The 14381-nt window shown below is 46.6% G+C and overlaps 2 protein-coding genes across 2 annotated transcripts; both read right to left on the bottom strand.

Moving 5' to 3' along the window:
- Positions 1-973: 973 nt before the first annotated feature.
- Positions 974-2471, bottom strand: LOC123428894 (putative E3 ubiquitin-protein ligase SINA-like 9). The gene is made up of 2 exons (XM_045113000.1): positions 2022-2471; positions 974-1927 (listed from the first exon to the last, which is right to left on the bottom strand). Exons 1-2 carry the CDS (start codon positions 2469-2471, stop codon positions 1262-1264), a joined length of 1116 nt encoding a protein of 371 aa, XP_044968935.1. The 3' UTR covers positions 974-1261.
- A 2922-nt stretch (positions 2472-5393) lies between these two features.
- Positions 5394-12345, bottom strand: LOC123428327 (fructan 6-exohydrolase-like). Its single transcript, XM_045112523.1, has 6 exons — positions 12111-12345; positions 11953-11961; positions 6565-7463; positions 6091-6491; positions 5889-5985; positions 5394-5799 (listed from the first exon to the last, which is right to left on the bottom strand). Exons 1-6 carry the CDS (start codon positions 12277-12279, stop codon positions 5596-5598), a joined length of 1779 nt encoding a protein of 592 aa, XP_044968458.1. The 5' UTR covers positions 12280-12345; the 3' UTR covers positions 5394-5595.
- Positions 12346-14381: the final 2036 nt, after the last annotated feature.

Raw genomic sequence — 14381 nt, 5'->3', positions numbered from 1 at the left:
TTTTCTGATTCACATCATATGATTTTCTTTATTAAGTCTAAGCTAATGTTTATTTTTCTATGAAATGTGAGGAGTAGAAATAGTTCCTCCATAGGAATAGGATTCTATTTCTACAAACGAAAGGCCTATAAAGGAATTGTTTTCTATACAAATTATATCCCATTACAAAATTCCTCCAAACTAAAGAAGGCCTTACATATGCAGCAAGCTCGGTACAATGAGCTTGTAACCATGTATTGTGACATGTAACAACAACTCAGATACAGAATTTGAAGTGCCATACACATATAGAGAAATGCACTACCGAATATCCTTGGAACTGGAATCGATTCTTAGGAGACACCAAACATTAGGCAGCATTAGGCAGCTCCTAGCAGACACCAAACGAAAATTACTGACGGAATATAACTCTGAACTCGTAAACGGTAGACAACAACATCTATGACAAACATAGGCAATCCACCCAAAGAAACAGCGGTTACACATTTCAACATCAAGATGGTCACATTCAGATAAGCACCAAAACAAAAGCTTACTGACAAAATTCATCATATCCTAATTTACCTTCCCAAAAAAGACAAGAGTTTCCTGCATCACCAATACTATAAGTCACCTATCTGCAGTGCAATTGAGTTTCATGGGAACAGAAAAACTAACAAACAACATGCAGATGGTAAATCCAGGAGCTCTTCTGATGGAACAATGCAATCAAAACTATGATGATGACGACGGTGCAAATCCATGAAATGCCAAAGCAGTAACCAGATATGGTATTCAGTTTACCTCGGCAGTCAGCAGCTACTAGAAAAAAGAATTAACTCCAGCAGGCACCATCTGAAAACTACTACTAGAAGAATAAACTAATGAACTCGCAACCGGCAGATAGCAACATCTATAATAAACTTTCAGAGGCAAACCACCCAAAGCGTTCACGCATTTCGACATCAAGATCGCCAAGTCCACAAACACAGCAAAATAAAAGCTTACCAGCAAATTCAGCATATCCCAATCCACCCTCCTCCTCAGAAAAGACAATATCCAGACAGTTTCCTGCATCAGCGACTGCAAGGGGTGCCTATGCTTCCATCTCACTTACCAGAAGATTCATCAACGATTAACGAATTCACCAATACGGATGACGTTCAAGTTTACTCAGCTATGAACAGAACTCTAGCAGGCAGACATTAATCCTATCCTAGAAGCAGATAGGTAATGCTGCAACCAAACGATAATGACGGTCCAGATCGGCGCACAGCTTGTGCTAGTTACCAGACACCACCTTGCGGATGCACACCTCCACGGCACAGCCATTCTCGACGCCGGGCAGCTTGTCAGGGACCAACAGAAAGACGTCGCTCCCCTCACCGATCCCGTACCGCAGCGAAGTGTTCCACACGGTTGACTGAATCTGCAGCCTGTGGCGCCGTCCACCCGCCGGCATCTTCAGCTCGTAGGTGAACTCTTCCTCGCAGGCATTGTCAGGGCGGATGCAGATCATGGACAGCGCGGTGCCCAAACCCTCGCGGGAGCTGCTGATGTGGAAGAGCTCGCCGTAGTCCTCGCAACGGAAGATGGCAGAGTCGAAGGCGGGGGCCTCGAAGCTCTCGCCGTAGCGGAAGTTGATCACCTCCCAGCGGTGGATGGTGGCGAGGTGGGACTCCAGATCGTATGCCGGGCCGGCGAAGCCACAGCGATGGACCGGGCAGAAGCAGGGATCGTAGTGGCATGTACGCTCGTGCGCGCGCATCTCGTGGTGCAGCAAGAACACCTCGCAGCCGTACTGCTGGTTCCGGCAGGAGAAGCTGATGCGGCCGAGGAACTCCTCGACGGCGCGGCTGCGCACGCAGCCATTGGCCGCGCAGTAGTTGCAGCGGTTGTCCCCGATGTTGGCGCGGCAGGTCGAGCAGGTGACATGCCCGTCCGGACACTGCACGGATGCCATCACGGCGAGTTATCAGAGACACGGCGAGCTGATCAACAGATGACGAAACGTGCAGTAGGTTGGAAGAAACGGGTTTCACCTCGTAGACCGGCGAGGAGAGCATGCGGTGGCAGCTCCGGCAGACGAAGAGGCGGTCGTAGTCGCCGATGCGGACGCTGTACTCGCCGTCTCCGTGCCCGCCGCTGTGCTCCCTGTAGGAGTGCGGCCTCCAGACCGGCCGCCCATTCCCGTCCATCTCCTCTGACACGCGGCTGAGGCTGCGGCTGTAGCTGCGGCTGCGGCTGGGGCTTCGGTCCTTGTATGGGGCGTAGACGGGCGACCCTACGTACGACGGCGACGACGTACGCGCCAGGGGAAGCCGCGACCTCGACCGCGACCGCGAGCGCGACTGCGAGGGCGAGGGCGCCTGCGAGCGCGCCTGCGACGGCGAGGGGGAGAGCGAGGGGTGGCGGCTGGTCCTCGGGCGCTTGGGGCTGGCCTGCGCGTCGGCCAGCGGCGTCCCGACGCGCTTCGCCGCTCTCCCGCTCATCTCAGGCGCCGACGCCTACGGATCGACATGGATCAAGTCATCAACACCACCCGAGATCGAGGCGAGGGGCTCGGGCAAAAGCGGCTTACCGGCGGGTGGAGGAGGAGCGGGCCACGCGCGTCGGAAGGCGGCCGCCGGCTACGGAGAGGAGATGGTGGGGTTTGCCGGCGGTGGGGGGCGGCGGGTTTGGGGGAGGGAATTGGGGGATGCTCACGCGCCGGGCTTGGGTCGGGCGTGGGCGGCAGAACCGATCAACCGAGTGACAAAACAGTGGTCATCGCGGTATCGGGCCCAATTACTACCAGAAAATAGGGTATTGCTACTTGAAAAAAAATCCTGTTGCTAAAAAAAACTTGATAAACACCCAATCCTAAAAGCAAAACTTGAGGCCTCGTTTGGTTAAGGAGGATTGGGGAGGTTTTAAGAGGAAAATTCTCGGAAGGGCCAGAAACCCCACAAATCCTCGGGCGCCCATTTGGTGGCAGGAGGGGTTTGCTTAGCCAAATTCCCTCCGTTCCCCTTTAATCCCTTTCTATCCATGTGTTTCAAAACCCTCCTCGGGGACTAGTGAAAGCAAAACCCTGGGGATTTGAGAGGATTGGGTGGAACAAAAGGATTCACCCAATCCCATGAAATCCCTCCCTCTCAAAACCTCCCCAATCCCCCTTAACCAAACGAGGCCTGATAGAAATTGGAACAGTATTCGCAGACAATACAAATCGTATGTACGTACAAAAAGCTAATAAATTTTTTGTTGTAGAATAATAAAATCTTAGTCTGAAATAAATAAACAAAAGGAAGCGTGTATCTTTTGATCGACTGAAAACAAAATTGGACGGGTAAGTTTTTCACGCACGTCACAGTTTGCCGACAAGTGTACCACGTCGTTGGTCAGTCTTCCACCACCGTCCTAACCATCATCGATCCCTCGTCGGCAGTGTGTGTCGTTAATGTCGACTGCAGTGTCGTGGCCATCCCTTAACCCCCCCCCTCCCCCCCCCCCCCTCTCTGGCAACCCTTTCCCCCACCTACACTTGCCTCACCACTGCCGGCACTGTTTGCAGGTCAATCTAGGCTCGCACCTTGCCAGGAATTATGTAGATGGTCGCGTGATCCTTGTTATGGTTGGAACGATCATCATTCAATAAATAGGAGAAAGCCTATAAGTATCATTTTTTTTTGGGCTAGCAGTAGCGCGGGTACCAGCGCTACTAATACGACGCTATAGCTAACTTTATTAATTTACACGTTAAATTTTATTAATTGACTATGGTAATTTTTACTAATTAACCACGAAAAGTTTACCTCATGGATTATGGTAATTTTTAGTAAATCATCATGGCAATTTCAGTTTATAAATCATGGCAATTTATTTTACAGATCATGGCAATTTTAGTAATTTGACCACGGAAATTTAGTATTTTTACCATGATAATTATTATTTCCATGAACCATGGCAAATTTAGTGCATTAATCATGGAAAAATTAAGTAATTCACCATGGAAATTTTAGTTTGTGGTTCATGCCAAATTTGAGCGGTTGATCATACATTTTAAAGTAATTGACGATGTATTTATTTTTAGTTATGAACCATGTCAAAATTATTTCATGGATCATTTCAATTTTTAGTACTTCGCCATAGCAAGTTTTAGTCTCTTAATTCCCTTTTTGTAACATCTCAAAATCTACTTTAAACATACAAAAAACTAGTTGATATATACTCCCTCCCTTTCAAAATAAGTGACTCAACTTTGTAATAGCTTTAGTACAAAGTTAGTATAAAGTCGAGTCACTTATTTTGGGACTGAGAAAGTATTATGGTAATTTCAGCGTAAACACCCTGGCAAGTAATGTGCAATATGGACATGACCACGTTCAACCCAAAAAAAAGTCGCCGAAACGTATCTATATGGGATCTAGTTTCTACGATCTCGTCGTGACAAATTTAATGGTAAAACATGATTTCAATCGGATTATTTATTTAAATACTAAAAGCCAAAAAAATTCAGCCGAAATCATTAATTTTATTATCCGTGTATGCATGCAGTGACGTGGAGCGATCTGTAACCTTTGGCCCAAATTATTTCACACCACACGTGCGGTATTTATCAGGGCCCAAAGAGAAAGGGATGAAAGTTGAGTCTAATCACGTGTCCAGGATGTGAGTTACTCCCTACATCTCTCCTTCTCATGAAATGGAGAAAGCAAGGGCACTACTCGATCAAGCAAGCAAAGCAGTCATATACTTCCTCCATTTCTAAATATAAGTTTCTTTAGATATTTCAACAGGGAACTATATACAAATGTAGACATATTTCAAAGTATTGATTTATTCATTTTGCTTCGTATGTTGTTTTCTATTAAAATATTTAGAAATACTTATATTTAGGAATGAGGTAGTAGAAGAAGGGAAACAACGCGTGAGTATCATGCTGAACTACTCGATAAATTCTTATTTTTTGCATTTTGTCTCTAGCTAACGTTGCTAGTATTGGATGCGGTTCTTGTTAAAGACAACGACTTGATTCCTCGGAAATGAAAAAAAAGACAATACCTGAAGCTCAGAAGCCAGCTGTATAAAACATTTACTCCTATTGGATATCAGTCACTTTTTATTTACATTAGTTCGTTTGTTGCATACCACTATTATTCCAAGGAGTCTGATATTTATCATGTCAAACGTCCTACCCTAATTTTCTTTTATTTAAGTTATAGTTTTTTGCATAAACACCTACTCATTGTTTTTTGTCCTAGTACATTATTACCTATGTATCATAATATAAGACTTTTTTCAGGAAAACAACAGGACTCTGTTGCGTATTTTATTGATTTTCAAATAAATGATATAGATGTCCAAACAAAAGAAAACAAAGCAACTATATAGACTAAATAATATAAGATGTTTTTAGTAGATGTTTAAAGTGCATGAAAGGTTTTATAGCAAATGGAAGCTCCCCAAGTGTTTGACACTCGTTATTTTCACATTGAAAATTCAAAACTGCTACAATAACCCCTTACTTTTCAGGGACAAATGACATGGGTTATACTAGCTCGCACCATGAGGTGGTGGTCTAGTCAGTCATGATTTCGAGCCTCACTTCTACATAGTACTCCATGAGGAGTATTAAGGAAGCCGCCCGCCATGCACAACGTTTACAGCAGCCGTGGCGAGCCTCCATGCTTCGAGTTTGGACACCTTCACGAGGCCGGTCCCGTTATTGAACACGAATACATGGCTATTTTTGTTTTCGGCGTGCTGAGGGTACACCCGTGCGGTGATGCACGTCCTCCCCCCGCCTCCAAAGCTCTCCACCACTGAATGGTCGATCTATTAATTTGTTGGGAGAAGGGAACAAAATCACAAGATGCTATTGCATCTGATGAACCAAAGGATTGATGAAGAATTTAGATTAGTACCAATGTTCTAAGGGATATGCTCCTCCCGTGCTGCTCGATGTCTATGTCCACAAACCCTCCATACGGAGACTTGTACACCTTGTCTCTCCCACTCGATCTACTCATGTGTTGCAACACGAGGTTCAGGCGTTAAAACGAAGAAAAATATAGGGTTTGCAACAGCCGATAATTTCATCTGAAATAAGTTCTAATCGTACGGTACCTTGTGAGGTCGGTGCACATGAGAACTTTGTACTTTTGGTCGTGCCTGAAGACTCTGAAGAATATGGCCGTGTGCTCCTGCAAGTCACCGGAGGCCATGACGAGCAGCCCGAATGGGCCGACCCCGCCCGGCACGGACGCGCCCTTCTCCGCGCATAAGTTCTGGGGTTCCAGCAGCCAGTTGGGTTGGAAGGTCTCGGCCTCTTCCAGGGACGGGATCTCGAAGATGGCCTCCACGTCAGCCTGCGCGCCCACACCAACGATCTTGTTCACGCCGCCGGCGTTCACCTGCGCTCCGAGCATGCCGACGACTCGTTTGCTCCTCAACCTCTCGATCTCCTCGATTGGCCACTGTCGTAGCTGCTTGCCATCTCCGTCCAGCCATACCTTCCTCGGAACTGTCTGCATTCCCACATCACATCTAATGAGGATGATGATCAGTCAGTTGATTGGAAATGGACGGGAGAATGCGCACCTGAACGCCGGACCAACCCCTGGCGAGGTCGTCATTCGAGTTGTCGGACTCACTGGCCCACGACCATAGCACCCGCCGGTTCTTGCGCGAGTCAAAGAAGGACTTGGACGCGTAGACGTGCCCGTAGTCGAACCGGCGCCAGGTCCGGCAGTCGTCGACGCTGCGCTCGCCGTCCACCTCCGGCACGAAGGTGTCCGCCACATCGTCGTACCTCCCGACCGCGTAGTAATCCACGGTCGTGTTCATCACGCTCAGCTTCAGCACGTGCCTCACAGGCACAGCGCCGCTCGCTGTTCCGAGTCGCCCCTCCTCCACGCCAGGCTCCGCCACCGGGAACAGGTCCGGGCATTCGACCATGCCCGCAGCACGCGACGTGTACAACGGCATGGCGTTCCGCTTCCATTGCCGGAAGTCCTTACTCCGGTAGATGAGCGTGGAGGCAATGCCGTTGATGCCGCCGACCTTGGCCGCGACGGCGATGCGCCATAGGCCGTCGCGGCCTACCCAGGCCGTGGTAGGGTCGCGGAACTTGTCTCCGGGGACGTCGGCCGGGAGCGGTATGACGGGGTTGTAGGCGGGCTTGACCCACTCGCGGAGCAGCGGGTCGGCAGGGTTCTTGGGGAAGGCGACGTTCTGCACCTGCACCTCCTTATTGGTGGCGTTGATGCGGCCGGTGTAGAGCAGGGCCGGGATGCCGCCGGGGAGGATGGTGGCGGAGCCTGACCAGCAGCCGTCGGAGTCGAAGGGGGCGGTGGGGTCGAGCGCGGTGTCGAGGGCGTCCCAGTTGACGAGGTCGCGTGAGACGGAGTGACCCCATGAGAGGTTGCCGGGACTCCACATTGCGCCCAGCGGATTGTACTGGTAGAACATGTGGTATACGCCGTTGTGGTACATCGGACCTGTAATTAAGTCATGCAACGGAAATAACCGACGGTTAATTAACTCTGGAAAAACACCGTGCGTATGGTAAATAAAAGAAAAACTGCGGGGGGGATTTTCCAAGCACCGTGCCAGGCTTGTCTAGCCGCATGAAAGCATGTTTCCTCCGTAACCTAAGGTTAACGTAGGTTTATCATTACTAGCAAAATGGCTCGTGCGTTGTCACAGAAGAAAAAAAACATAACTCAAATCATGATGGTGGCACATTATGTTCACATATCATCGTTTGATTTAGAAATTTTGTGCACAAATGCAAGAAAATGTTTCTTCTTTTAAATTTATTTACAAGTTGAAGCAATCTTTACATTTTCAAAAAATATATATCATGGTTGTCAAAAATCTTGGTAACTCAAAGATTTATTCCGAATTTCAACAAATTTTTATAGAAAACATACAGTAATAATCCGATCCATCCAACAATTAATTCTTCAAAATTCACACAGGTATATTTTCACAAAGACTTAGAAACATTAATGTTTAACTACATACATTAGATATTTCGTGAACAATTTTACAAATATGGAAACAATTTTAAAATCGAAAACATTTTTTACAATTTACAAACATCTACTAAAAATCGTGAATATTTTTTTATAATTCGAACGGGTTTAAATATTTTCTTTTGAATTAGCGACCAATTCAAGAAAAGACGAACATAATTTTTTATGTTGGAGGATTTTAGTTTAAATTTACAAACATTTTTTGAAACGCATGAAGCTTTTCTGAATAAACAAATATTTTTATAAATCAGTCATATATTTATTAAATTCATGGACATTGTTTTAGTATTTGCAAAAAAAATATAAAAATCCGGCGCTTTTTTGAATCCTATTTTTAATTCGAAATAAAAATTCGTCAGCATTTTAATTCAAAATTCCTATTTTTCAATATGCAAAAGTTTTTGTAATTCTAAATTATTTAAGTTATAAGTAAACAAAAATGGAACGGAAAATTTTAAATAAAAAAAAGAAACTATCAAAACAGGCATTAGCTATTTTTAATATTTTAGGACATTTTTTATATGCATTAACATATTTTGAATTAGAAAGCATTACGTTAAATGCCTTTGATAATTTTTAATACATGGAATTGTATTTGAGATCATGGACTTTGCTTGTTGTACAAACATTTTTTCTAAATAAATAAATAAACGAAACTAAAAGGAGGTCCCTGTGCATGGGCCGGCCCATTCGATGTGCTGGATATTCTCCTATTGTGCAGAGCGTAATATATGAGGTTTTTACATGGGCCGGCCCAGTTCAAGATTTTTCGCTTTGTGAAACGTTTTCTATTACTTACCGATGACATGATGGGTAATTTATGTAAAATTTAAGGGTAATTTCAAAACGCGACCAAAAATTGTATTTGCTTTATTATTAGAAAAAGATTAGGAAGAGATTGTATTAAAACCCATGCTGGAAGATAGTTTCGATTTGCCCAAACATCCTAAATACTATTGGTTAACTTAGAACTTCGCTAGCTTGACTACATCCAGGGGTGGCAGTCAAAGTTTATTCAGTAGCTCCGTCGGACCATGCGAAATACGAGAAATTCAGCTTGTTTTGAAAATAATCTTACTGCTGACCCAACGGGGTCATTTACAAAAACAAAAAGAAAAAAAAATTCAATTGGCATACACCTGCAAGTTAGAGCGATTTGCAGAGCCCAATAGTAGTGCAAAGGTAGTTGCACCAACCTTGTTGAAGAATGAAGAGTGGTCGACAGTGGATGATTGGAGAATAGACCGTGGATGGTGTTTGTGGTCAATGTATAGTTTGATGGACAGTACCCTTATCGTGCGGCGCCGCACGAATGACCGTGGACGTGAAAGAACGAGAGTGTGCCGACATGCAACGTCCTCATCGGGTTCCAAATAAATCCACGTGAACTAATCAAAATCAAGCACTAGGCACTAGCTACCATTAGCTCCAACAGTGAAAGTTGTTACTACTGTTCACATCTGTGTTGTCCAGGGATCGATCACTCGTACGCACGAATATCTCTTGCGCAACAGACACATCGACGACAACTCAAGGTATCTAGTGATGTTAACGTGCAACTCACGGGTGGTTCCGTCAGGGTCGGATTATCAGGTCCTCACCCTAGATGGGATTCTTCTATAAAACTAAGTCATGCGTGCTAGTGTTCATGGATCTTATTGTGTTGTGCGCCTGCTGTGTGTGTAAGAAATTGAGACAACATTGATGGTAATATATCGTCCAATTCAAAAATAAAAATTACTAAATTATCGAAAGTATCTACATAATATATCCATTAGAAAATATGGTCGTTGCGAATATATCCCTCAGAAAATATAATTATCAGACATGTTTATTACTTATGGAAAACTTGTAGAATAGTAAGGCCATGTTTGGATTCATCCAGATTATATAATCTGGTTTCTATAAGCTATTATGTTTTCAAACAGGACAATTTATACTATAAATTTTAAAAACTAGATGACCAGATAATTAAAAACTCATAATCTACTCTAACCCAGCTAAAATCAGATTATGGATTGATAAAGACCTATTACCCTTATAAACTTTGAGCTATTTACATGTACTGCCACCACCACCGTTTTTCCCATCGCAACTGGGGCCTTCTTGGTCAGCGTGCCCGACTCCTTCTTCCCCATCGCGCACGACCCTGCACCCCCGTCGCACGACCCGACCCATCTCTGCATCGCTCCAACCCTAGGCTGCCGCCACCGCCGCCACTACCCCCTCAGACCTGCGGCCGGAGACCACCGCCGCCACTACCACCGCATCCACCGGAGATGGCGTCGCAGCGAGAGGAGGAGGCGGAGCAACAGTACCAGCGGGATTCAATCCCAGCGAGGAGGAGTGAGCAGGTCTGTGTCCATGGCAATCCCCTCGATTCGAGCTTTGTCGGCGAATGCGGTTGTCTCCCTGCCCATGGATCCAGCGTATTTGGAGGATTGGACCTCAATTCGCAGGCCTCTTTCATGGACCTGATGCATTCAACTCCATCTGATTTGTACAAAGAAGGGCTACCGGAGTTCGTGGCTGGAGGTGCCGGAGGCGGTGGCCGTGGTGCAGGGGCGGGGCACAGGGCCGACCGTGGTGCAGGGGCGGGGCACAGGGTTGACCGTGTTGGACGCTCGAGTGGTGGCCGTGGGGGGCGCAGCAGTAGTGGTCGTGCTGGTCGCGGTGGCCACCGTGGCCGCGTCCCTGTACTGGGATTAGAAGAGGCATCTGGTGGTCGGGGTGCTGGACGTGGGCGTGGCGTAGGCCGCAGTGAAAAGACCGGACGTTCATCCTCTCTGCCGTATTGAGTGCCCCGTGCTAGCAGCAGTTCAATGGAGATTGAAGGTGTTCCTGCTACAGAGCATGAGCGAGAGGACTCCCACTTCCATGATCAGTATTATGATGGTGTTGGAGATGATGAATCGGTAATATTTCCTCAACATTTAATTAATTTCTGTCATTTGGTCAATGTTATGTGAGCAGGATAGAACATTAATTTAAAAGTACAATTGTTGTTAGTTTTTATGTAGCAGCAGTTCATGCTATGCATAACATTAACATGCTTGTGTACTAGAACGATGATATTGATAAGGCTAAATGGACCAATAGTGAAAACACTGCTGCATTTTGTTCACTCTGTGTTGGGGAGATCACAGCTGGCAACATGAGCAATAGATTCATGACTGCTAGAGGTTACAAAAATATTGCTATGAAGTTTGAACAGAACAGAGGGCTACGACACTCTAGGATGTAGTTTAAGGACAGATGGGGAGAACTAAAACGCTTCTACTCATTTTGGTGGAACCTAGAGAGTGAGATTTGGGGAGGTTGGAATGATCATAAAAATGGAGAGGAATCGTTGGCGAGGCTTTGCAAAATAGGATTTGGAGATTCAAATTTGGAATCTTCCGTTGTACTCGCTCTCACGTGGCATCAAAAACTGACGTCCAATAGAGGCACACGCACAGTGCAAGGACAAGAACACTTGACACAAAGCAACCCTCTCGCAATCATGCGCTGATTTAGGATGTCCTCCGTTCTTCCTCTACCGTCTGTTCAGTGTCCAATGAGGGCAACGTTCCTACCGACAGGTTGATCAAGACGGGAATCTAAAGACAAAATCAAGGTGGAAACTCCAGTACTCCAATCACAAATGTCCAATATGTGAGGTCTCCTACGCACCTAATCTAGCAAACAAGTAAGCAAGCAAGCACACTCACTGCTCGATCGAGCAGGCAATCATATAGAAGCACACTCACTGCTCGATCGAGGTAACTAAAATAATTGGGAATCTAAAGGAAAAATCAAGGAGGAAACTCCAGTACTCTAATCACAAGTGTCGAATATGTGAGGTCTCCTACGCACCTAATCTAGCAAACAAGTAAGCAAGCAAGCGCACTCATTGCTCGATCGAGCAAGCACGCGGAGCAATCATATAGAAGAGCGTGTGCATACGTACCATTCGGATCTGCTCAGCACCATCCGGAAGTAACCATATCCATCATCCGAACCAGCAAATTGGTCGGCCATGTACGTACAGTCCACACGAATGATCAGATTAGCTACTGGCTTAATTCATTCGTGAGAAGAGAGCAGCTAGATCGACTTATTACGTACCGTTCTGCCAGTTCTTGGCGGGCATGAAGTGGTAGGCGGGCCTGATGCCCACGCCATGGCGGACTAGCGAGCTCTCCGCTTCGGAGAGCCGGCGAAGTGAAGAGGACGGCAAGAGGAGAAGGCAGAGGTGGAAGGCGACGATGCACGCGGCGAGAGGGAGCCTGGCCATTGCCACCCACTGCGGGGAGGATGAGAGCGCGGCAAGCAAGTTGGACCGGTGGTTGCTCTCCCCCTCGGAGTCGCCGAACTTATAGCGCGCCAAGCAAGTTGTGGACGTGGACGTTCACTCGCAGTCACAGCACTCGCCATAATATGTGCCGTCCATCAGGTCGATCTGAAGGTCTGGAGCTAATCAATATCTTTTTTTAATGCAGTAAAGATGCGAGCAGCAGTGGTTTCAATTTAATTTGGTCAAGGAACAGAGGTTGGCTAAGTTGGCATGAGCATGGGCACATTCTGGAGAAGAATATTTTTTGTACGGTGGCAGGTGCGCATGCGGAAATGGTCCGTACTCGTCGGCGTCGGCGTCGGCGTCGCCGCCTGCTGGCCGGTCTGCCGTCGCATATGCAGTGGGCGCGCGGCGGAGTTTAGTCCATGCTCATTTCCTTGTATCATAATGCATGGCTGGCCCTGACAAGGCGTCATCTTCAGCAGTACAAGAAACTTCTAACAATAAGGGTTCTGAAAGAGAGCAGCAACGTGCGAGACGGGCCAGACTGCAGCTTCGGCGTCGCAGGCGCACGCACACAGGGCGACCTGGGGCGCACCTAGTATTGAACCTGCTAGAACCATGGGCCAAACTGCTACCCTTGGCCTTGGGGCTACTCTAACGTAAGTCATGAAATTCCCTTCCAAAATTCGGATCCGACTGTATGATTTTTTTTTTGCCATGCAATAATAACGGTATTAAAAAAATCGAACTGGCCGGACATCTGAAAACCCTCACTCATAGACGTTCATCTCCTCAGACTTCGACAACGCGAACCCATCATAGATTTTAATGTAGATCAACATGTACTCTGCCTCATCCATAGTGAATACAATACAAGCAATATGTAGGTTTTGCCTCTTCGAGAAGGCACAAACCTAAGTAAATATCATCTCACTTTTTGTCTAGTTACCATCTAGTCAAGATCACCAGCTTGGGACCCCCTATCTAAGATATGCCGGATTTAGCTTCATCATTGGTGGCCCGTGCATGACGCTCTGATAGTCGCCATGGTGTGATGGGAATTTTGATCGGCTCCTTTGTGATCTACGCACATTGTCACCTCGGCTAGTCACCTTGGACGGGATAAGGCGTACATCCCATGTCGGATTTTTCAGACATCGATGTGTGTCTTCATCGACAAGAACTCCAATCTCAACCGAGATCATGGAGGAATCGTCCATGGAGCTCGGTGTCCGACGTCAACATTGTCCCACGGCAACCATGCAGATTTTCTGGATAACAGATTTGTGTTCACCGTCCCCGCCTCCTCGAGCCTCGTTTTGACGAACCTTTTGGTGGAATTGAGTCCATAACGACACTGTAAAATTTTATCGCAGTCCGACATGGAATCTCCGGTAATTGCCGATATACCAGAGCCGTGTTAGAGATTTGTGCGGGAATCCACACGAGTTCGGCCTGAACAGTCTAGCGATTAGCTCGGACATCTTTTTGAAGATCCAATCGTTCATCTGTTGCGGAATTCCATATCAACAATCTTTAAAAATTTGAACTCAACTCGAGGTGCAAATTCCGCCAACCGCCCGAGTGGTGCATCAATTTTCGGATTTGTTTCCTGCATGAAAACGAATCCGAACCAAGTTCATCTTTTTCATGAATGGGTTACCGGGCGTCCTTTTTGGAGGAATTTTATAAGGTCTTGTGTTTTGATTTCAAACACGTGTCTATAATGTTGAGCCTTTTGCAAGGTGCTCTTCATGGTCGTGCCGGTGTCAAACGGGTCCGACCTTGTTGCTTCACGGATGTTGACCTGTGCTAGGCATGATGTTGCTATGTCGGGCTGACGTCAACCATGCCGCATTGCCACCTTGGATAGCCGACCAGGACTTCGACATCACCAAGGCCACATAGTGCCCCCACATTGTGCGCAGGTCGGGCACACTGACATCACTACGCCTTTACTTCTTCAAGTCGGCGTTGACCTCGTCATGAATTCCAACATGTGGCGGCACCGTCATGCCGTCTCTTCATCAAGCCGACATTCACCACACCATCCTGCTCTGTCACATTAATGGACGTAGAATGTGTTTATAGGATTAGGA

Source organism: Hordeum vulgare, chromosome 2H, assembly GCF_904849725.1.
Source record: "Hordeum vulgare subsp. vulgare chromosome 2H, MorexV3_pseudomolecules_assembly, whole genome shotgun sequence".
In the NCBI taxonomy this organism is placed as follows: Eukaryota; Viridiplantae; Streptophyta; class Magnoliopsida; order Poales; family Poaceae; genus Hordeum; species Hordeum vulgare.
The sequence above is the reverse complement of the archived record's forward strand: the minus strand, read 5'-3'. Positions and strand labels throughout refer to the sequence as shown.

What these genes read in the sequence shown, in the direction of transcription:
- LOC123428327 (XM_045112523.1), bottom strand. Translation starts at nt 12,279, where the DNA reads ATGGCCAGGCTCCCTCTCGCCGCGTGCATCGTCGCCTTCCACCTCTGC. An exon ending in GGGGTTGGTCCGGCGTTCAG is followed by an intron (nt 6,492 to 6,564) that starts GTGCGCATTCTC and finishes GTGGGAATGCAG; the next exon opens with ACAGTTCCGAGGAAGGTATG. An exon ending in GCATATCCCTTAGAACATTG is followed by an intron (nt 5,800 to 5,888) that starts GTACTAATCTAA and finishes ACAAATTAATAG; the next exon opens with ATCGACCATTCAGTGGTGGA.
- LOC123428894 (XM_045113000.1), bottom strand. Translation starts at nt 2,471, where the DNA reads ATGAGCGGGAGAGCGGCGAAGCGCGTCGGGACGCCGCTGGCCGACGCG. An exon ending in TCTCCTCGCCGGTCTACGAG is followed by an intron (nt 1,928 to 2,021) that starts GTGAAACCCGTT and finishes GCATCCGTGCAG; the next exon opens with TGTCCGGACGGGCATGTCAC.